General features: G+C 41.7%; 1 protein-coding gene across 1 annotated transcript; it reads right to left on the bottom strand.

Moving 5' to 3' along the window:
• Positions 1-14,177: 14,177 nt before the first annotated feature.
• CMTM6 (CKLF-like MARVEL transmembrane domain containing 6) lies at positions 14,178-22,386 on the bottom strand. The gene is made up of 5 exons (XM_009587374.1): positions 22,299-22,386; positions 21,484-21,599; positions 16,809-16,985; positions 15,812-15,910; positions 14,178-14,327 (listed from the first exon to the last, which is right to left on the bottom strand). The coding sequence occupies exons 1-5, from the start codon at positions 22,384-22,386 to the stop codon at positions 14,178-14,180; spliced, it is 630 nt and encodes a 209-aa protein (XP_009585669.1).
• Between the last annotated feature and the right edge of the window lie 151 nt (positions 22,387-22,537).

Here is a 22,537-nt window from a genome sequence, read left to right as displayed (position 1 = left end):
TTGTCTGAAATTCTGCGTTAATACTGCTAAGTAATTTAATGGTCCTCTCAGAAAATTCTTTTTGTGCCTCATAGCAGGTTATCATATATTGCAATTTGTTGCCACCTTATTTTTTTCTCTCATCCTAATATATGTATCTTTACTTTGATTTTTTTTTTTTTTTTTTACTCTTTGACAAGAGAAATTGGCCAACTGCTAAAGTGTCAAAAATTTTGAGTAGGTAAATTAAAATAACTGAGCAGATAACCTGGAAAGGTAGAAATCCCCCTCCTCACAGTGCACAGTTTCTCTGATTCTTCTTGCTGTTCCTTTTCATGTGCCCTATTTACAGCATCATACAGCAGGAAACAATTTGAAAGCGCAAAAGTCTGCTATTTGTGGATGAAGATACATATACTCACTCCAAGATAAACTGCTTTGACATTAATATAGAAGATTATTCAAATAAAACTATGTATCAGGCAGTTATAATGTCATTAATTTCATATTGACTATTTTTTATTTCTTTACAATTTCCAACCTTGGCCTGCTTTTCTGCCCCATACCTTCAGATGACATATTTTGTGTTTGGTCAGAAATGGGTCACTTTTTTCTTTTTAACAACCTGAATTGAGCATGCCTCAAAGGCTCTCTGGTTTAAAATAACAGCCATCCTTCTCAGCTAGAAATCCACTGTCAGCAGAGTCAGTGATGGTTCAGGCTTCCTTGCCCTGCCAGCACAGGACCGGTCCAAAGGACATACATGACAAGGGACTTCATTCTGGGCACTCTGAGTGAAAATACCTGCAGAAGAAGGTACGCACACACATATATATTTTTCTGCAACAGGGGTGCTTGATCACCAGTTCTTCTGCCATACAGTTTTTGGAAACCAGTACTCTGACTTTAATATGGACTGATATGTAGGTATTTGAGGATACAACCTCTTCTGTTCCCCCAGAGGAAAGAGAAAAATGCTGTTTCTCCTTCACCTCCTGAGATATCACCTCAGATAGATAGTAGGCACCTTCCTACAAGCTTTTACCCCTCTTGGCAATCCTGTGGGAAATGCGTGAATGCAGCTGAGACCTCAGCGCTGCGGCGGCAGTGGGGAGAAGCACCTGCTAAGGATTGGGGCTGGAGCCTGAGCTTGCTTTGAAGAAAAGGCTGTTTCCACTCTCTGCTGGAATTGTGCCCCCTCTCCTGGCACTAGATTAGAGTCTTTTTTTCAGCTTCCCACATCACTTTGTCACTTGTCACCATGTGGGGGAAAAAAAAATTAGGGGGAATTTCATGCAGTCTGACAACCAAAGAATTTCTGAACTATGCTCTGTGATTGTCCAAAGAATATGTTTTGCTGCAAGTGCACTTGTTTATACTGGATCGAGAGAAGTAAATTGCAAGTTCCCTTTTGGTTTTTGTGCCTATCGACAGTCTAAATTATGCCTGCAGCTTTTGCTGTTATGACAGTGCTGGGTCCGTAGACCCACCAGATGCTCTTAATGTGCAATGCTTTCAGGCTGGAAAACTGACATCTCTGCTGCCAAAGCTTCCTCACTTCTCCCAAATCCTCCTTGTGAAACATGTCTACCAAGAAAAGCACAGGTTTCGCTGGTATCACCAGCTCTACCGGGGGTCTTTGAATGACAGGTCTGTCTGGCAGGGACTTTGGCACCTCACTACTGTAGCTCTGCCAGCAAAAGTGTTTTAAGTTTCCTTCAGTGTCAACCTGGTTCTGAAAGCTCCATCTGTCTGCAACTTTGTCAAATATGGGATTCCAGCTGTTTTAGAAATAAACTATGTTTGCTATGTGGATGATGTAATGGCTCTGAGAATCAGATTGTTGTCTTGCTCATTTTTTTCCTTCCTCTACTATAGCAGTGACTTTCTCTCTGGGGAGTGTCAGAATACATCCTGTAACTGGAGGACAAGAGGTAGGAGCCACAGAAAAAAAAACTGTTCCCCTGCCATTGTGTTTGCACGTACTGGTCTCTGACTATCCCACCCAAAAGTTGTCCATCCTTTTTGGCTCCAAGATGAGTGTAGTATATCCTTTGAGCCAACACAGGTAGAGTTTGGGGTTCAGTTTTACTGAAAATTAAAATGTAAATGTTTGAAGAAGAAAAGAGGTAGTACAAACTATTTCATACTGCAAAAAAAACCCCCAAACCCTGATATTTGAGCTCTGGGGGCTTGAGATAAGTTAGAGAGTGAATAATGCTTTTGTCAGGTAGAAACTGGGAAGATGAGAAGGGGAAATGAAACTTTTCAAAAAAGAGGAAGGGTGGCTTTGAAAAGCTTGAGGTCCACAGTGCTGGATGAAGATACTGCAGGTTATGTGACAGCTTGCACACTTTTTCTCTTGTTCTGAAATAGTTGTGTTTTGCATTGTGTGAACTACGAAGGAATGGGTTCTTTGGTCCTAAAAGGCTTTGGGGTATAGAGGGGATAGCATAATGATAACTTTTAATGAAGTGGGGGGTGGTGGTGTTGAGTGATGCTCCAGGGAAGAGGACTAGGAGCTTACAGGGCAAAAAGGAGCAGGATACAAGGAAGAGCAGGTGCAAACAGTAGAAAGCTCATGAGAGGAGGACCTAATGTGAGCACATTATGCACTAACAGAAATGCTGGCAGGTACCAACAGTTTCTGGCTGTGTCAGTACTTAAAGGGCAGACCTGCCTGGAGTGATAGAACAGTCTCTTTTCTGCTTGCCTGCTATGTACACTTCATACCCTGTGTCTGGGATTTTCATGTTCTGCTAAAGCTGCAGGAGGATGCACTAAACCTGACCCAGAGGCTGCGGAACATGGCATCAAGTTGCCACATGTTCTGCCCTGTTTAACTTAAAATTGCTCAGGGTTCCACTGTTCCTACAGGCAGCATGGAGCAAAACGCTGCTGCTGAGCATGAGAGGCTGTGTGCTGGCCAGTGGCCTTGGCCATCGCTCCAGCTAGGGGCAAAAGTACAGACCCGCTTTTAGACTGAGTGTCACCTGAAAGCCAAGGAAAGCTGGAGTTATGTATTGCATTGCGCTACTGATGAGCTTGACACTGGGCTGGCATCCAGGAGGTGCTGCTGATTGTGTGAGATGGGGAGAGGCAGGTACCAGAGAAAGGATCTGTGTGAGGCCCACATCCTGTTCCTTCTGCCTGCAGAGGTTTACACCCAGATGGCAGGAGAGAGCCCTCACCACAGAGCTCTAGGGTATTCTTAAGCAACCCTCCCGTTTAGGCCATTTCGATTTTCAGGCTGGAGCGCAGGTACAGGCGCCATGCCCTTGGCTTACCTTTCGCTCCTCTGCAGATGCACAGGGCTGCACACTTGTGAGGCCATCCCGCTGGAAACGGGCAGCTCTTGGTTTTGGTCCCTGGTCCCAGGGCTTGTTTAACCCCACTACATGGAAGCAGGTCAGAAAGTTGCACTGATGCTTGTCTTCCTCTCCTGGAGAAGGATGATTACTTTTTTCCAGCACGACAGTAGCTGGAAAACAGGAAAAGCAGTAAGTGCTGTTGGCTGCTCCTTCCTATGCCTGTCCCTTCTAGAGGTCACTGATGACCCACAGCTGGCTACTCCAGATTTTGTTTCTATTCTGCCTGTCCCTGAGCCCAGAGTCCATCAACCTCGGCTAGTCCCCTGGGTCAGCACTCTGGTTTCTCACGGCCAGTATGGTAAGTATGTGCCGTTGTTTATTACTAGGGACTGACTGTGGGTTCCCACCATCCAAGGAGCTTGCGTCCAGGAAAAAAAAAATAGCCCATATTTATAAACAACTGATGAAGTAGCTTTATCCTCTTACTATCTCATATCTGCACTGGTTTACTGGGTTAATGACTTGCCAATTTATTAAGTATCAAACAAGCTCTCATCACCTGCCCAGACCAGTCCCTCTGCCTCAGGGCAGTTGGCAAAAAAAATCTATATCTGCTTTTTGCCCTCTACCAAACTTCTGTCTGAGCTGCTCTGACAGTGAAATTGAAGCTGTCTGGCCATGCCCAGAAGCAGCACTTCACGCAGGTAGGAAGCTTGAAAGTTAGGGAAAAAAAAAAAAAGAAGAAAAAAGAAAGAAAAAAAGAGTTGCAGCACCACAGGAGTTTCCTGCCGCAAGGGTAAGGTGGCTGCTGAGACAAGCTTTCAGTTTTACATGGAGGCAGAATTTAGATACTGAAATCTTTGACATTATTCTGGCTTAATGCTGTAAAAGCTTGGCTTTAAGAAGCCAGTGTTGAGTAGCGAAAGGCACAATAGTGTGGCTGCTTGTTATGTGGTTGGGGAGACAGTGGTGTTATAGGGAGGGTTCATAACAAGGAGGCTGAGAGGGACCTTGCCTTTTGTGGGGGGGTGAGGAATAAGGAGGGCAGAGCTACAAACGAAAGTGCAGATGAAGAAGCTAAAATCAAGGGTCCACTGCAGAGTAGTGTCAGGCTACCTGACATTTCCTGAGCGAGCAGCTCAGAACAGTGCTGTTACTCGGGTTAATGTTTTCATATCGCTTCCTGACCATGATATGACCTCCAGCAGCACCTGTTTTTTGCATATTGCTGAACTACAGCTTTACAGAAAGGCGCATAAGATAAATATTTTCAAAAGCAGTTTTGTCACTGTCAAGTGCTAACCGGCTCTCAGGCAAGACTTGTGTTTGAGCAGAGTATGTCCTTCAGAGCACTAGCCAGCCATGAAGGCCAGAGTTTTTGAAGCAGAAGAAAGGACTGGGACATAGATAAAATGACTTCAATTAAAATGCATTTTTGTGGATCCTGGCTTGAACTGAGTTAAATTCAAAATGCCCAAGATGTTGTAGATTTCATATATTGCTCCTTAGATGTTTACAGACCTAGAATAACAGCAATGCACAAAGCACCCATTTGAAAGGAATAAACTACAACCTAAAGCATTAGCGAAAGAGCAGCTGTCCTGCCCTCCTCAGAGTGACAGGAAATTCATCCAGCGGCATGAAGTAACACAGGAAGGCACAGGTGTCCCGGTGCCAACACTCCGTGCTACAAAACCCTCGGGTTACTCTGACTGGCCCTAAAATTATTTCAGCCCTGCCTGGAGCACAGAGGCACTGCCACATCACCTTCAGAGCCCTCTCTCGCCTGTGACTCCAGAGAGGTGTGCCCACAGGCTGGGACCCTGCAAAGGTAGACAGGCAGCTGTGCAGCAAACCAAGCACCTGGGGAAAAGAGGGAATAGCACAGAAGAAAATGAACAGAGTGCTCTGTGCTTTGCATGTGTGGGTATGTGTAGAAAAAAAGTAATGCGTGGTGGTGAAGGAAACACCTGCTTGTTTCTGTGGCTGATGAAGGGGCTATCAGAAAGACAACATGAATATGCCAGCTTTTGAAGTGGAGCTGATGTGTGCATGGATGATGTGGTAGACCAAGCAGAGTGGTGGGCCATTTCTCCCTGCAGGGTTAAATATCCCCAAGCCACTAACGTAGAGACATTGCTAAATTAAGTATGTCTGAACCACTTGTTCTTTTCTTACATGCTTGCACTTGTGCAGGAAGAGCAACAGCAGGCAAGCAGCCCTCTTGGCATAGAAGGAATTGTAGCAAGACTCTAGAAACCTTGGGGAAAAAAAATCCACAGATGTAGACTTAGAGGCACCTAACCCTTAGGCATACAAGGACAGACTAGGAAATTAGAGACAGCACTCATCCTGCACCTATTTTTACAGCCCAGAAAGAGTGAATACCATTCTCCCAGGGAAAAGCACAGTGGGCCTTAGAGGCTGTTTGCATGGGACTAGCCTTAATACCCAGCCATTCTCCCTTGCGTATTCAATGAAGAAAGAGAAGGGCAAGAGTGAATCACAGCAGCAGTGACTCAGAGTGCAGGAGTTACCCTTCCCCTCTGATTCACCCTCTAGACCTGCCTCTTCCTCCATCAGCTACTGGGGGAGCTTGGCCTTCTGGCTGGAACATCTCAGGGTAGGGCTGAGGAGATACCCCTTTTACTTTCCCATGTGGAGCTGCGGCAACACCCACCTCTTAATTCCAGCACTTGCATCTCAGCACTTAACAGAGCTAATGTGATAGCTGGGTGGATGGCTACCTCAAAGCCTGTAGCTAGCCAAAAGCATCTATTTGCAGCTTCTTTTTATTACATCTGCTAGCCAGCTGTGATGGTAGTGTATGATTCCCCTCCTCCTCCAGTACAACCCTGCCAGCACATACAATTACACTAACACAACTTTCTTTTATTGAGATTGTTGGGGGTTGTATGAGGTGGACCGGTGGTGGTGGCTTTGTACCACCACGAGTACGAAGCACAGCTCTGCTGGTATAATAGCTCCTTTTAAATCAGAAGTGCTTTGTCCATCTAGCACAGTCTACTGTTATTTCTACATCTGTAAATCACTCTTAACATAAAACCTAATGATCTGCATCCCCCTTTTTCATGAACCCCAGCCAAACAAGAGCACAATGCTGCAGCTGTAGCTATTAAGCTATGGTGGCAGTAAAGCACTCCGTTAATACCTCATGCTCAGCAGTTTGTGATGCATGAGAGCTGAATAATTATGCCCTTGTTACCCTTAAATGAGAGGCACAATTGCCAGAAACAAGCATTTACAATTAAAAAACTGTATCAAGTCAAGTACAACATTTGTTCATTCATAAAACAAGCCTTTCTGAGCAAGAGGACTATGAGGCAGAAAACAGACAGGCTTATGTTAACGAGACAGTTGTTTCTAGAGCTGTATTGTACCCCTTCAGATAGACCTCCATAGCCACTTTATCCCAGCTGTTTTGAGAAACCAGCAGGCAGAGCTTTAGCCAAAGCTCTTGTTGCTATGAATTGCACTGATAGGGAGGTTGAGTTTAGATTTGAGGGACAGGAATGGGAAGCAGGGCTTTGACACTGTGAGCATCAATAACCAGTGATCTGCAGCCTTTGAAACAGAGCAGACAGGCATAGGAGAGTGAAAATGGGTGTTAACAATAAAAATAGAAGTGGTGAGAGTCTGTCCTCCTTCCTGAGGATGCCTTGTTGCTCACACCAGGGTAGCAGCTCCACGTCTCTGGTTAGTGGTGTGCAGAGACCACAGAACAAGTAAGTAACCCTTCCTTACCTACACCTCAACATGAACAGGGATTTCAGAATCGTATCCGCATTGATATTTTCGGAAGAGTGACAGCTGGTGCAAAAGAAGTAGTTAAAAGGAGGGCTGTAATGCAGACAGACTTGCATTATTTTGAGCAACATTCCACCATTCTCTAAGCAAGTGTAGGACATATGGTAATAAAAAACTTGTCGTGCTTTTGTCTTACAATATTATGCTTTCGGTAAGTCCAAGTGAGGACTAAAAAGAGTGTTCAGAAGTACACCCCAAACTCAGCACTGCAGAATGCTACATGCTTTCATGCAGCACATCTAACAACAGATACCTGGCTGGATATTTGCTGTCCTCATCTGGCTGCACATGAGTCATGCTACAGAGGAATGTGCTTATGCTGTCGCCTCCTTCTGAAGCCCTGACTCTCACCTCAGGACTTGCCAACTTCAAAACAGCCAAGTCTGTTTTATTTTCCCAGTCCTGTTCTAATATTCAGCCAAGAGATAATAAGTCATAAGAAACAAACTGACTGAGTGATCAGGGTACGCGGGCTGGTCAAAGCAAGAGGACTGGAACTGCAAGAAGCCCTGTCTGGCATGCATTACAGCTATGTTTGCCAACATTTCTGTTTGTGGACCCTGATCTTTTCCCTGCATGCATAATTTGCATTTTTGGATAATAAGCTTCTCTCATTTAACTTCCCGAGAGTCCAGGAAATGCTCAGGTACTCCCCATTCCTTTGTTCTCCCACACATGATCCACAGACCTTTCACTGAAAACCACAGCGTAGTACAGACCACAAAAATCTTCAAAGCCGCAGTACAGTTTTATAGGTGTAGATGTAGTCATGCAGCTGAAGCTTCACTTTGTAATAAAAAGGAATTTTAAAAAACATCTCTTTACAGGTTACAAAACAAAAAGAATAAAAGTAAAACCCTTTCAAACCGCTCAGGTAAAGGATCTCCTTGAGACAACATTGATCTGATTATATGATAAAAAAAACTTCAGGCTACATTTTGAGAAATAAGCAAATGATTGGTAACAGTATCACTAAAATGCGCAGTTCCAATTTATAACCACACTGACAAAAAGAGGGCAAGGGGGCTTCAACTGCACTGAAAATACAGGTGGGAAGATAGCGAAGTCCTCCAGACCAAATCATTTCAATCACAGGATCATCTTTGCCCTCTTGTGGGCAAACTTCTCTCCTGCAGCTTCTCAGCAGATTCCTGTGCAGACAACTGCACTGTGCGGACGGCACGAACAGAATTTAAAAAACATTGCTGGCCTTCCTTGTGCTTCCTTTAGCAGGCAAAGAATGGCTATTCTGAATCCAAAGAGAAGTCAAACCCAAAACCCAGACAAGTAGTTAACCTTGCTTGGTTCCTGCATGACAGCACGAAGAAGGCTGTGTGATAAAGCAGGTGGCTGGTCGTGCTCCTCGCTGTGAGGAGAAAGCCCACCCGAAAGCAAGGAAACACGTATGTGCCTTGAACAAGGGGTGCGCAGACAGCAGCGACCAGGTGTGCCTGTGCACTCACAAAGGAAAGCCGCAGACTACCAGCCTATATTCTGCCCTGCTGTGCTATTCTGAGAATTTACAGTAAACTAACTTGGATTACGCTCCTGAGAAAGGAGTTGACACGATTCTAGCCGTAACGTGACTTAAACTGTGTGGTCATGCTCCAAATTATTAAATCTTTATTAATCTTTCTTACGACTTCCGAGTTATTTTCTCATGCTGTGTAAATCCACCACTAACGTGGTGGACACAACATTTTGCCTTGATGGTTTTCTTGCATCTAGTTTTCAAATGTAATTAAAAGCATTAGAGACCTTTTTCCCTTATGAATCCTTATGGCTACACTCATCTCTGGCAACTTCATCAAAGAGACAATTTCACCTTTAATGTTACGATATAAAGAAAAATATACCGTGGCATTCCAATTTCAGTGCCGACAATGAAGAAAGTGCCATTCTCCTCGTTTACAAGATGACCACCAGGTAATAAGCAACCTGTAGGACTATGAAACAGAAAAGCTATCCTGCCAGAAAGTATGCAGGTTTATTTCCTTTTCCTCGCCCCCTACCACTGACAAGCAGACAAACATTTTTAAAGGATCCAGCGGCTCCCCCTCAACCAAGTAACTCGGTCACCTGCATTTTTCTACACCGGAAGAAATTATTTGCCTTTAACACCTTTTGCTAGTTTGTGCTCCTTTCTTTAAGAAGTCTGCCGCTTTCTTTTTTTAGCTCCAACTAATTGAGACAATAGGAAAGCAGCACTTGAATTATGTTTGTCACAGCAACCTATAGACCACGGTAAGTGTAAAGGCTGTTGCAAACTAGTTTGGTTGGACCCTGTGGTAAGAGGCAATACTGACCTTATCAGACCTTTCCTCCTGGAAACTTTCAGTGAGAATATCCAGCTTTGCAAGTTGGACCCTCTTCCCCAGGAACAGGCAAACACAATGCAAGCTCTTTCCTCCAAACCAGGAACAAAGAATGATGTTATTTCCTATGGCTGGCTCTGGGAGAACTACATAGCGACACCAAATCATTGCAGTAGAAATGAGAAACACTTAAGTTATTTACTAATATTTTATTTAAAAAATGATTACAAAATATTTTAGAAAGTTCTTAAGACCAAAAAAGCATAATACATTAAAAAAGACCACAGGTTTAGAATGGAAAAAAAATTTAAGCATTTCAAAATTATTTAAGTGAAAATTCAAGGCAACACTGGCAACAAAACTGTATAAAATTTTATTTTTTATATATAAAACCATTGTATTACCATCCTGACTTAATAATCATTAAAAGTCACTTAAATTCTCAAAAGGTGTTAAAAGTGATAGACAGTTCTGAACAGCATAAAATTTAGTATCTAGAGAACTGCTTATGTTTACAGCAATGGACTAAAACAAAGATGAATTTCCATCTTAAAGGCACTACCAGCATCTCGATGCGTTACAATTTCATATAACCTGTCAAAAATTTCACAAAGTATTTATTCTCTCCAGTGTAGAAAGCTTGGTATTTTTATGCACAAATTTGAACGAGGATTGCCATGATGGCCATTATGCAAAACCATCTTGTGCAGAGCTCAGAATTGTGTGAGATAGCTCACTTTTCAAGTTGGAGGGTGCAAACATAGAACTCTATTGTAACAGACCACAACCGTTCCCTGCTATTTTTAAACACAGAGTGCAAGCAGTAAGGCACAATTCCTTCACATATTTAGAACCCAAAGGGCACTGGTAGCATTGTGATTTTAATGTGGGCTAAACGCCAAACACAAAAATTAACATTCACAATCTACACAATGCACGTGCAGATTTTCAGAGCAGAAACTCACAGTCCAGCCACTTAACAGCAAGTCCTCACGTGTCCTGGAGAATCCTCTGCACTGATTCTCAAGGCACTGTAAACAGAGCCTGAAAGTGGGTGCAGAGCCTTTGAATATTTTTTGATGGGCTCAACTGGAAAAGACGAAAGCTTTTAATATGTCTGAGCAGGCTCACACCACCACTGCCAAGCACCGTGGTGAAGAAGGGAGAAGACAATCCCCAGGTAGACATACTGGGCCAGCTGCTTCTTCCCACAGGTTTTACTACCACTTAAGATTGTACAGAGATGGTTACTTTGCAAACAGAAGAAGAAATTTAAGACAGTTGCTTATAACAGCACTTCTGCCAGAGCTCCCACCACTCTCCTGAACAGTCCCTAATCCACTGAAGTCAAAATCAGCCACCTTAATGTACGCAATTTAAATAGCTGGTTTAAATAAAGTAGGTTCATTTCATCGGAAGCAGGCTGGGAAACAAGCAGACCGCTTTGCTGACAGAGCACGGGAGGGGTAAGAGACATCCAGCCACATGCGCAGAGCTCCTGCAAAACCAGAGGTTTAATCCAGCTCCAGCACCGTTCTCTGGGATCAGTCTAATTAAAAGACAGACACTCAAAGCCTGGATCTAACACCAGAAGCACCAAAGGGTGCATGTCAAGACTGCAGGAGACCAGTCTGCTCAGCCATTACCCTCTGTGAGGGCAGAGGAGCTAGGACGGACACACACCTGCCCCTTTATCTTAGGAAGCTGATAAAGCAGTTAAGGAAACGACCTCGCAGAAGCAGAGAACAGCATACACACTAGCAAACCTGCTTGTCAACTATTTTAAGACAGAACAAAAAGAACACCTCATACCTATAAGCCTAGGATTAATAGTACCACCATGCAGAAACTGCTTTGTCAGCCAACAGCTGGTTTGGAAACAACAATTTAGCAATTGCCTTAAACCTATAGCCAATATGTGACTTGTCTGCTTGTAATATTTAACTACTATGTGACAGATTAATACCAGCTAAACAGTGTCTGGAATGGAGCAATATGTATTGTAAAGAATAGCAAGACTCTTCCTATTAGTAAGCTCCTGTGACATATGGGAAAACAACTAACCAGTTTCCCTGAAGACTACTGTTTGTCGTTTTCATTAGCTGACAGAAACGCTTGCATCCCTTTCAGTCAGAGATGGAATCTGATTCTCAAATCTATACATGGATCCGTCAGTTGGTGAGAGAATGCGTAAAAACTACCTACTTGGAACAGCTAAAATGAAAATGAAAAACACGCCAAAACCCCCTCACTCTAACAACCCATGCCAGCATGTATGTAGCAGGAGAATCCATGAAACCATTCTGCAAAGCTTGGCAGTATTTGTTTCAAAAGGCCTAATACTCAGATCATGGGAGTTAGGAGATCTCAGTCAGAGCCACCTTCTTCTGACACCACCTGCTTGTAGCACCTTTTCATAAAAATAACTTGCTCTGTATTTCAGTTTCTCTGTGAAGTATCAGCAGTAGATACCATAAATAGGGAGGCCAATACAGAGAGATGACTTTACCGATCCTTTTCAGTACCACTATCTCCAATTCAGGAATGGACGCCAATAACAAAGCACTTAGAAGGGGAAAAGTCTATAGAAAAAGCAACTAAAACCCAGAATGCTCTTCATATATTTCCAAGCTGAGAAAAATTACAAGAAAAATTACCTCAAGATTAAGTCCCATCGTGGTGCTGCAATGCTTAATAAATATCAGCAGCACAGTGTTACTCTTACACTACATTTACAGCTTTTAATTATAGATCAAGATTTAGAGACTACAGACATTTTGATGCAAAAACAAATTCAGTAGAATCCAGGCAATAAAAACTCCCTTAGAATGTTAATCATAGATATGGACACAATCCCCAGAGTAAGACACTGAAAATCATAGCAGAGATATTTCTCATTAAGGCAAGTTTCATATCACCAGTAACATTGCTTGTAAACAAAACATCTCTAATCTACCCAGTTTTCAGAGACAGCTACAGCAAGCTCTGTACACCTAGACTGAGAGATTTTAGTGCAAATGGACACTAATAAATACAAGAAAAAAAAGCCAGTCCGAAGAGCATTTCTTCTTCACAAAGCAGGAAATTCTATGAAAGCAAGCATGTATTTTATGCATGGCTCTGAAACCAAGCTACAGCTTAAACTTGATGCTTCACACCACCTCTCAAAATTTTACATCCTCCAAGCAAAGCGTAGTGTTAGGCTTAAGTCTCAGAGCTTAGAGGGAGAACATCACAAACTCACATTCATCAGAAAGTGGCAGCACTGGAAAAACACTTTCACCTTCTACAGTGCTCTGTCTCACAACAGCTTCCTCATCCTTTCCCAAATACGGGTTGCTCAGCCAATTTCTGGAGGGCTTAGTCTCAATGCTGCCACAACAGGTTACAGGACTATAAATCTGTCAGACCAGGGTATTGATGAAATGGAGTTAATGCCTGGAAGACACGGCAAATGTCACGAGCACTCAAGCAAGAATTGTTTTTGCATAATCAGCTTTTTCTCATTTGCTTCGGTATTTTGGAACATCTCCTGGCTTACAGCAATTTGCCCTACTTTTGAAGGCTTTTCTCTTAAGTGAGGTCTAGCAGTCTTGCTTCTACCTCAGACATCTGAAAAATGCCTTTTCACCACTTCACTTCTTTTACAGCCATCAACATCTGGTCTGATACGTCTGTCACTTGTCTGATACGTGTTGCATCAGTAGTGTGTCTTGCGGTCCTACAGCCTGTAGCTTTTACAAGGGTACAAGTGCTTATTTACCTGTTTACCAACTGATCTAGTCAGTAGCAAGAAGTGTCAAGCTAGTGCCGTATTTATAAACAAAGAAAATGGTGGGATCCATAACCATTCTGGCAAAACTTACCATTAACTATGCATAAACAAGCTGTATATGGTGTTAACCTTGCAAGTAATATTCACCAGGATAGTACCAATCTGCTGTAATGCTTTTCCCTTTAATGTTCAGACTGCCACTTTTTGGGTTACTTTGTGAAAATATTTATCCTTCATCTTTTTCCTCTCACAGCTGGCTTTTCAAGTTTCTCCCTGCAACTTTTATAGCTTTCAAAATAATCTGAAAGAAGATTCTGGCATACAAGTCCAAATCTTGACAATCATGGGGTGCAAAACTGTCTCCTTAATTTACCACTACATTACCCTCCCCATAAAACCCCTCCACTCGCTATTCCATTAAACTGATCTCCACAGACAGAACTGAGACACGTTAATAGTAAAAACAAAACAAAAACCTTTATGTAAGGATAAGCATTTCTGTAAGGCTCCAATTAGGTATCCATTTTACATTCACAGTTTGACCAGTAAGTACAAAAATGAATTCTGCTGTACTAATTTATAACTCATAAGAGAAGCATCTGGTCCATTTATACAGAAAATTATCTTTAGGGTATAGCTCGGAATTTATGCGTCACACATTAACCTTTATTAGTCACCTCTGTCAAAATCAAATCAGCACACTGTTGTCCTTAAGTTATTCTATTTAGACACAAGTTTTTTTAGTGTATGTCACCTGGACAGGTGGCAGGACCAGTTATTAAGCAGGACAAGTTACCTTAGAACATGATGCTCAAGATGCCATTACTTGACCTAAGGATCTATAAAAATTTGTGATGAGCAATGTGTACAAAATTGATTAGAAGGAAGAGACAGAAGCTGTTACCTGCAGTGCACTGAAAGTTCATTTTAGTTTGCTCCATTCAAAAAAAATGAAATAATTCCCAAAAGTTAGCTTTGTTTATTCAGTGGCTGATTTTCTGTGGCACTCCGAGTGTTGGCAGGATTTTCAGAGCATCCGTCGACGTTTTGTTTCCGACTGTGAAAACGCTCTATAATAATTTCAGCTGAAAATGCACCACTTGCAAGAAATCCAAACACCTGTGAAAGGAATGTATGATTTTAAAATGTACAAACGTCAACAATATTCTAACATTGTTTGGAGAGATTTGCTGGACTATTTACATACGTTAATAAAGCTTGTATATTAAGTTTCCAGTCCTCCTTAAATCGGTGGTTCCATTTAAATTAGAAACAGACCAGAAATCATAATTCTAGCACATTTAATGAAAAAGTTTTTACAGTTCTCATTCTCTTAATCAAGCATGAACCATACAATACGTTCTAAACAGCCCTTAATAGTAAAAGTATATTCATTTTATTGCAAAAATTAGTTATTAAAGAAGCATGGCATTGGCGGTGTAGCAGAATATTTATCCAAGAGATGGCTGCTGATCAAAGGGACTAAGTGAAGAAGAGTAACATGAAAGGTGAAGGCAGGTAAGATCTGCAGAGCCTAAGCAAGTCCTTACTGGGTCAGCAAGGGGGGCTGAAATGACGTTTTGTTAATGACATTTCATTATTAGTCATGGCAAGAAAGTGCTAAGGAGAAGGTTGTTTTTAGCAACTTCTATCAAACAAGGAAACACAGACACACATTATTCTAACTTTTACCTAAATTTTACGCAACTGGTTTGGCCCAAAGCAATTTGACACTAGTAAGTCTTAAATCACAATAGTTGGGATTTTTTTCCAGCACCAGAAAGACTTTATACTCAAACCATTAGGTTTGAATACATCAACATCACAGAAGATGACTATATAAAAGCGTGTATCTCTAATAGCTCGTGCTGCCTGTGGAACGGAATTATTTTGCTTTCTTTTCTAACTCATTTTTTCTCATTCAAGAATAAAATTAAAATTTGATCTTTTAAACTCATATATTCACAATTCCAAGGTTATCCAAAAGAAGTGCCAAGTGAGTGAGGAATTACAACATCCACAGCATCCCAAAGCCTCTTCAGTGCCTTGCCCTGAGCCTCTTCCTTGTTTCCCGGGAGATGCATGCCCTGTTGCTCTCTGTCACTGAGGAAACTGCTGCTTCTATTGCAGCCTTTGCAAGTCAGCATTCTCCACATATGCTTCATAACGCCTGGCAAAAGACATGGTTTCTTGCACTTCGTGAATGGCATTATGAAAGGACAATTGAAGAAAAAAGTAGGCATTTCAGAGAGAGGGTATCAGAGAAGCTGTGAGAGAGGGTAATGTCAAAACAGTGACACATCACAGGGAATAATACGGAGCCAAGGCAGTGAAGTCTGAGGAACCCAGAAGCAAGCTGCAAACGCTGGGGAACTGCAAATGCATGCAGAGCTTTCCAGCGATCCTGAGGAATGCCCGCTCTTTGGATTTCCTACGGTAAGTTTCTGGAAGATCTGAAATAGCTAATTCCTCCTGAAACATCGCGATGCACTGAATTCTGTTCCCTGCCCAGTTTCTTCCCTGCAAATTGAGTGAGGTTTAGAGGGCAGAGAAATTAACATACAAGATAAATACAAAGTAAATTATGCAATTTTAAGACTTACATATGCAGCTTTTTCAACAGCAGACCCAGAGCTGGTCACAGCAAGCACTATTGATGCTATCAGAAAACAGACACCTATGGCTGACATGGTCCAAAGATTCTGCAAATATAAAAAAATGTACGTTATAGAATTGTAGATATACTACCTGAAAAAGAACAAGCATCATAACAGCAGCTGAGTTAATCTGCCAGTGAATTTATGCTTTGAAACTTTGATGCTAATGGGAGCTTCAGAAAATACATTTTACAGCTATATTCCAAACAACATTCAACATTATCAACTCTTTAAAGAGTCTGCATTACATATTCCCCTGTTTTTGTCTTCTTCAGGTATTTCATTCATTTCATCTAACTTCTTTCACAATCAAATTCAGGCTCAGGTCAAGCATGCTAGCATTATTCCCTTTGTAAAACATCTAGGAAACCAGAAACCTGTAAGTAAATGTGCTCATTCAAATCTCTTACTACACTCCCTTATTTGTACCTTCCTGTAAAAAAACCTACTGTTTGCTCTGAAGACAAATAGGAAGGGACGCTCATAAGACACTATAATATTCCTACTGATTTTACAGAGCAACTTTGTGCCACTGTTTTATCTTCTGAAATATAAAAGCATAAACTGTAACAAGTATGATTATTACCAGAAATCAGGTAGGCTACACCCAGTAGGAAAACAGATGGGGTAAACAGGCAAGTTACAAATATCATGCTGGCAATAAACTGTGTTCCAGATACGTACATATATGCAATGACTACGCAGTAGTGAAAGATTTTGACACAAGTCCTAAAATCCTGCAAGTAACCAACATGACAATTTTGGTAAAGTTGTCAATATAAAAGGGATTCTTAAAGTTGACTGATTTTTTAACTATAAGCTACTTTAATCTACCCTTTAAATAGAGAAGAAAAGGAGATTCATTCTGCATAGCCTTTTTACTCCACAGTGGTCTTTAAGCACTTACAAGAAATAGTTTGTTTTAAACAAAAAAATTCCTTACCACTCTCTGTATTTTATCTTCCCCAAATGTTTCATATACATCAGTGCAATACACACACAGGATCAGGAGGCTCAAAAGAAAGGCACTGCAGCTTGTGAATTCAAAGAAGTAAAGTCCGCCACAATTGATACAATCCTCCACAATTTCTTCACAAATAACAGCCAGAAGAGAGAGAATCTGCAAACAAGTAACATGCTTGAGTTGGATCAAGTCTCTAATATCTTCAGTAAATAGACGTCTCTGATATGAACATTAATAAAGACAGCTGTAAGGAAAATCCTCAATCTACAACAAACCCGGTAAAATTCTGCGCTATTTTCTTACAGGCAGAAATAATTATATAGTGACACAGTTTACACTTGCTGTTAAAGCTGGTCAATAAACTACACTCGGGTGAGCTGCGCACACACCGCCAAATACAGGCTTCTTGATTAGACAGTCAAGACTCCTGATTTGTGGTTTTGTGCAATTGTCAGTTGGAAGCAGACGAGGCAGGCAGCGCAGCATGGCCAGCACACATCCCGCTCAGAAGGAGCAAAAATGCTATTGCTTACTACTTACAACTGCACTTAATTTTCAACGCATTTGGGTTCAGGGTTGAGGGGGAAATCGGTGGCATTGACACAGTCAGCTACCTCCCTGGCAGTTTACAGCCGACGTTACCTCCCTTGATAAACTTCAGAGAAAGTGCATGTAGCTAACAGCTCACGTGCTTATGACCCAGTAAGGACAGAAGCTCAGCTGTACTTGTCGGAACCAAAACTTTAAACTACGTTTAAGCTATGTTGGACAGTGTTTAATCTATGCAGAAGCTTATGTTCACCTTCCTGCCACAGTATTTTTTGAGGAAAGAACATGAGTTAATTCCTGTACAGTCACCATACATCTGCTGCTGGATTTTCTACTACTTTATTGTACAAGACAGAATATTGCTTTATTTAAATGTTCTCTCATTTTGGCCACTTCTTGCTAGTTTCTTTCATCCCATAAAGTTGACACAGGATTATAGATCCTTGTAATAAGGAGTTCACCAAATTAAAACAAAACCGTTAGTAGGAATGAGACTCGGTCATAAAATTGAGACTGATTTAAGGATGATGACCCTATTTTTAATAAGAGTATATTGGCAATAATGAGGTTGACAGTTCTTCTTTAAAAAAAAAATAAAAAACCAAATTCTAAACTTCAGAATTGTTATTTTCCGGTTATCAGCAATGGCAGATGCTTCATCTGTACCTTCTTGGAAAGCAACCACCAACCTTTGGTTTCAGTTTTCTGACAGTAAAAATAAGAACAGCAATTTAGCACATGGGAACTGTAAATTCTCCCCGCTATGCCAGACCTCAGAAGGGCACTTCAAAGCATTTTGAATGTCCTGCAATCATATAAAGCAAACAGGATCTCAGAAAGGGAAAGAACCCAAGCTGGGAAACTGCAGTATTACTATCAGGCCTCCACATACTTCCCTTCTCTCCCACAGCGGCTGGCAAGGCAAACTTCTCAGCAGCCCTCGCACCTAAAACAGTGACTACAACGGCTGTCCGAGGAATGTTTTGAACTCTGAATTTCCAATTTTTAAGTATTTTTTTTTGTATTTCAAAAGATTTGCTTACAGCTGTATCCAATGACTTTCAATTTCACATTTTTCACAAGGTCAGATAAAGTGTGAGATATGTTTTCATGTATAGTTCTAGCTCTTTTTATCTGAAAACTGAATGCTATCAATTTCACCTGGGATGAAACAGAACAGAAAGGAAATAAACCTGCCCTTAAAAGAATTTATAAGCCCATATAACCATAATATGATCTAAATAACTGAAAAAACCCTCTCTGCTGAGTGTACAAATAAGTAGGAAAAAAATCCCACTCAACGAGTAGCTATAAAGGGTTCAGTGTCAAATGAATGAGATTTACCCAGTGGAGTCCAATGTGGGACTTGTCCAAGTCAATATTCAATTTTTTATTAATAAGCTGAATAACAAAATAAAGTACATCATTAAAAAAGCTTTGGCTTGAAGAACTTGATTAAAGTAGTGTATCAGCAGCACTTTTATAAGCTGCCAGAGAGTTCTGCTTGGGTTTCTTCTGCTTCTTGGTATCACTACGGGAAACAAAAGGATTACTCTGTTGTCCTACTACAAAAAAAGAATAGTCACTGAAAGAGTATTAGTTATAGTTTATATAGTTTTGTAGCCTTTCACTTATTAAATTTCAGTTTATATAGTTACAGCTATATAACATAGCAAGAAGTTTTTTCTACTACTAGCCAGAAGATTATTGTCTCTATCATTCATCTGCATTTTAGTAACATCCCACTATTAGATACAGTATAAATACATGAGCCGCTTTAACAAGCCAGGAGATTCCAATTTCATTCAGTTTTCCCAAGAACTGTTCTGCCAGAGATCCACCTTCCTCCGTCAGCTTTAGTCCTCGGAGGAGTGCAGACCTCTACAAGCTTCTATGAAACAGCCAAAGCTCCTTCTGTCTTGTTTGTACATCTGCCTCCTCCGTACCGATACCATGGAAAATCCCCAGCAGCCGATGCCCAGAACATCACTATGCTTTTGTTTGAGCCATCAATAACAAGTGGAGAGGGGCAGCTCAGTAGTTCCTCATTTTCTTGAGAGCTAAACCATCCAGGCAGATTTCCTTTCACCCTGAAGCCCAGGGTAACACCTGAAGACAAGAGCAGGCAGCCACCGCCACCTTCCTTCCCTCTCGCCCAGAGCCCTGCATGGCTGCAGATGCAGCGCCAGCGTCGGTGGGGAGGCAGAGGCTGCCCGGCAGGCAGGCCAGGGCACGGCCGAGAGCATGCACGGGCTGCAGAGAGGTGCATGGGGACACAGCCAGCCTGGCACCAGGCTCGCTGGTTCCTGCAGGAAAATCCACACCTCGCCATATGCATGCACATGCTCTCCTGTGTGCTGTAAAGCAACAAGCATCGTTGGAGATGCAGTTTTTAACTTTTTCTTTTCTTTTTTTTTTTTTAATTATTAGTCCTATGGGTCCATATGTACACCAGAAATTAAACATCTTCATCTGTCCCTTACCAGCGAGAAGTCATTCATTGATACTGACATTACTGTTGGAAGTTTCTACACAAGTGTTAAGTTTCTAGTTTTAGTAAGTGAAAGGCTACAAAAGAATGCTACAAAAATAAAGCAGATCAATGAACTTTCCAACAGGCCTGTGAAAACGCTCAGCAGTGGTATTCCCAGTACAAAACTGTCTAGTTCAAACAGCTGCACCTATTAATTCTGCAAGTCTCCACAATCAGGGCTGCTATAGGAAGTCAACAGCTCAGAAAAAGAGCACACCTTTAAGACTGAATTACAATTTTCCTTTCCAGTTAGGGCATTTTTATTAAAGTCAAATAATAGTTTATGACAAGTATTTCTGCTTTAGATAAGAATTAGTTTTTGCCTCAATCTTGGCACAATATGCGCTGTACCATTTACCTTTGTGCAGAAGTTGAACCAGTCATGGACTAACAAAAACATTCCACCTATTAAAAAAAAAAAAAATCTAGAAAACCCTGCAACAAGCATGCCTCCCAGCATCCTTTTGGCATTTACATTTTCCTTATTTCATTTGCCCAAAAAGCTTTTATAAGACAGGCTAAGATTACAATGTATGCCATTATTATTCAGAAGAAAAGCATTTCTAAGGTCTAGAAACCAGTTTTCTGCAGGTGATTTCACAGCATTTTGTAAAATACTTGATCCCTTCTGTAACGAAGACAGCTGATTTTCTCAGTGCAATACCCTGTTTAGCAGTCCACACAAGTGATTATCAGTGCGTAATCCCAATAACAACTCACAATCACTATCGTAACACAAGGCTAATAGATGCTAATGACCATCACTGGCATTTCCAAAAATCAACACTTTCCCAAAACAGGAACATTTCTCTTACTGGAGATACTGAAGCTTCCACGTTCAGTAATTTCTGGGGCTTGTTTAAAGTGTTTTGACCAAGAACTCCAGTATCTATGCATTTTGGTAAAGGGAAACAAAAAGGGGGGAAAAAAACTGTTGGAAATTAGGAGGGTGAATGACTATAATTCCATTTTCTTTTTCCTCTTGTTGAAGGACAGGTACAGGCCATAAACTGCCAATTCTTTAGGAGCATATGAAGCAGCTATCCATCCTGTTTAGGATAACCATAATTTTCCTTTTTCCTACCTAGAAAGCTTTTTAAATAATGCCTCTGTTCAGGTAAACAGTTTAAGACTTTGGTACACCAGTGAATTTGCGTATGTAATAGTTTATTTTAGTCAGTAAACCTACTTATATAAATGATCTGCTTGTCTGGGAGAAACAGCCAACAGATTTTACTTTATTAATCTCCAGTAGATGAAGTAAAAGTTTATGTCCTATTATATTTATTTATTTAAAGCACTCTTGGGTGTGATTTTTTTTTAAACACTCATAAAAAACATTATTTTTGGCAGTGTTACTGTTACCTTTACCAGCACTCAAGAATCTTATGTTTATGGTTGAAGGTTTTTTTGACTGTGTGCAAGACAGAGTTTAAAAACCAAATGTCCTCTTTTCTGCAATGGTGAAGTAATGAGAAAGGGTTGGAAATCACCTACGATTCCCGTGAGCATGAGACATCTGACTAAAAAGCCACTTTGTTGGCTGGAAAATCTACCCTGACACACATTTACAGTCAGCTGCCCTTTCCCACTGTCGGTTTCACTACCTCCCTGCCAGTATTTAAGAATGATGCTCCTCACTTCCTTATCAGCACAGTCGCACTGGCATGTTTTGGAAGAGCCCATGGCTGAGGGCAGAAAAACGAGTCTGAATCACGTGCTCAACTGCTGAATGCGTTCAGGAATAACATTACATGTAACAAAAAGCAAGCAGAATACAAGCCTTGTATTTCCTGGTAGGCACAGCACTGCCCAACACTAAGTGATGCACTGCATCACTGTATGTACATTGTCTCATACAACAGGTCACCATCAACACTGCACGTTTCTGGTGCAATTTTCTACCATGAGTCATGGGAGAAATGAGCACAGGCAGGCAGCGTGATAAGCTTACAAACGGGCTGCAGGGGCGGCAGGAGAGGGAGGTCCGGATCTGATGACCCAGCAAGACCTTCCCAGTTCTACTGCCCTACTCTGAGGTTCAACCAAAGGCTTCTTTCTACCTCCTGTTTTCATCCAACGTGGCCCTCAGAAGAAAATACTGAGTTTCCTGTGAGGTTTCCCTCTGATTTTAAAGCATAACGACAACAGGCAGCTGAACCACGCCGGCTGCAGCACCGAACCTTGGCCGCACAACGTACGCAACCATCAGATGTCAGCACCTGCTCCTGTAGCTAGAACATGAAAAAGGAACAAGCCTGTTACTTCCCCACTATAAAATAATCTGAACCTGTAGAGGCGCCGGTATTACAAGACACCGTGTCTGCTTTCCATGCGAGTTACAAGTCTGCGCAGCTCTAGTGACCAACCGCAAAGGCAGGCTTTACCTCCGCCACCCCTGAAGTCAGGCTTTCTGCTGGAGCGAGCCCTTTCCTGACCGACTGAAGCAATTCCCCTGAAGCCCGCGTACGCCATCTCCCCCAGCCTGCGCTCTGCCAGCGAAGAGTTTAATTTTTAAGCGGCGGGGGGACTGACCTAAAGCTCCTAAAGGTCATGGTGACACGCTCATTTCCATACCGAAGCTGCACTTCTGGCAAGCAGGGGCACCTGTAAAGCAGGCGACAGT

This window comes from Fulmarus glacialis, unplaced genomic scaffold (genome assembly GCF_000690835.1).
Source record: "Fulmarus glacialis isolate BGI_N327 unplaced genomic scaffold, ASM69083v1 scaffold4401, whole genome shotgun sequence".
NCBI lineage: Eukaryota > Metazoa > Chordata > Aves > Procellariiformes > Procellariidae > Fulmarus > Fulmarus glacialis.
This window is presented reverse-complemented; position numbering and strand designations above follow the sequence as displayed.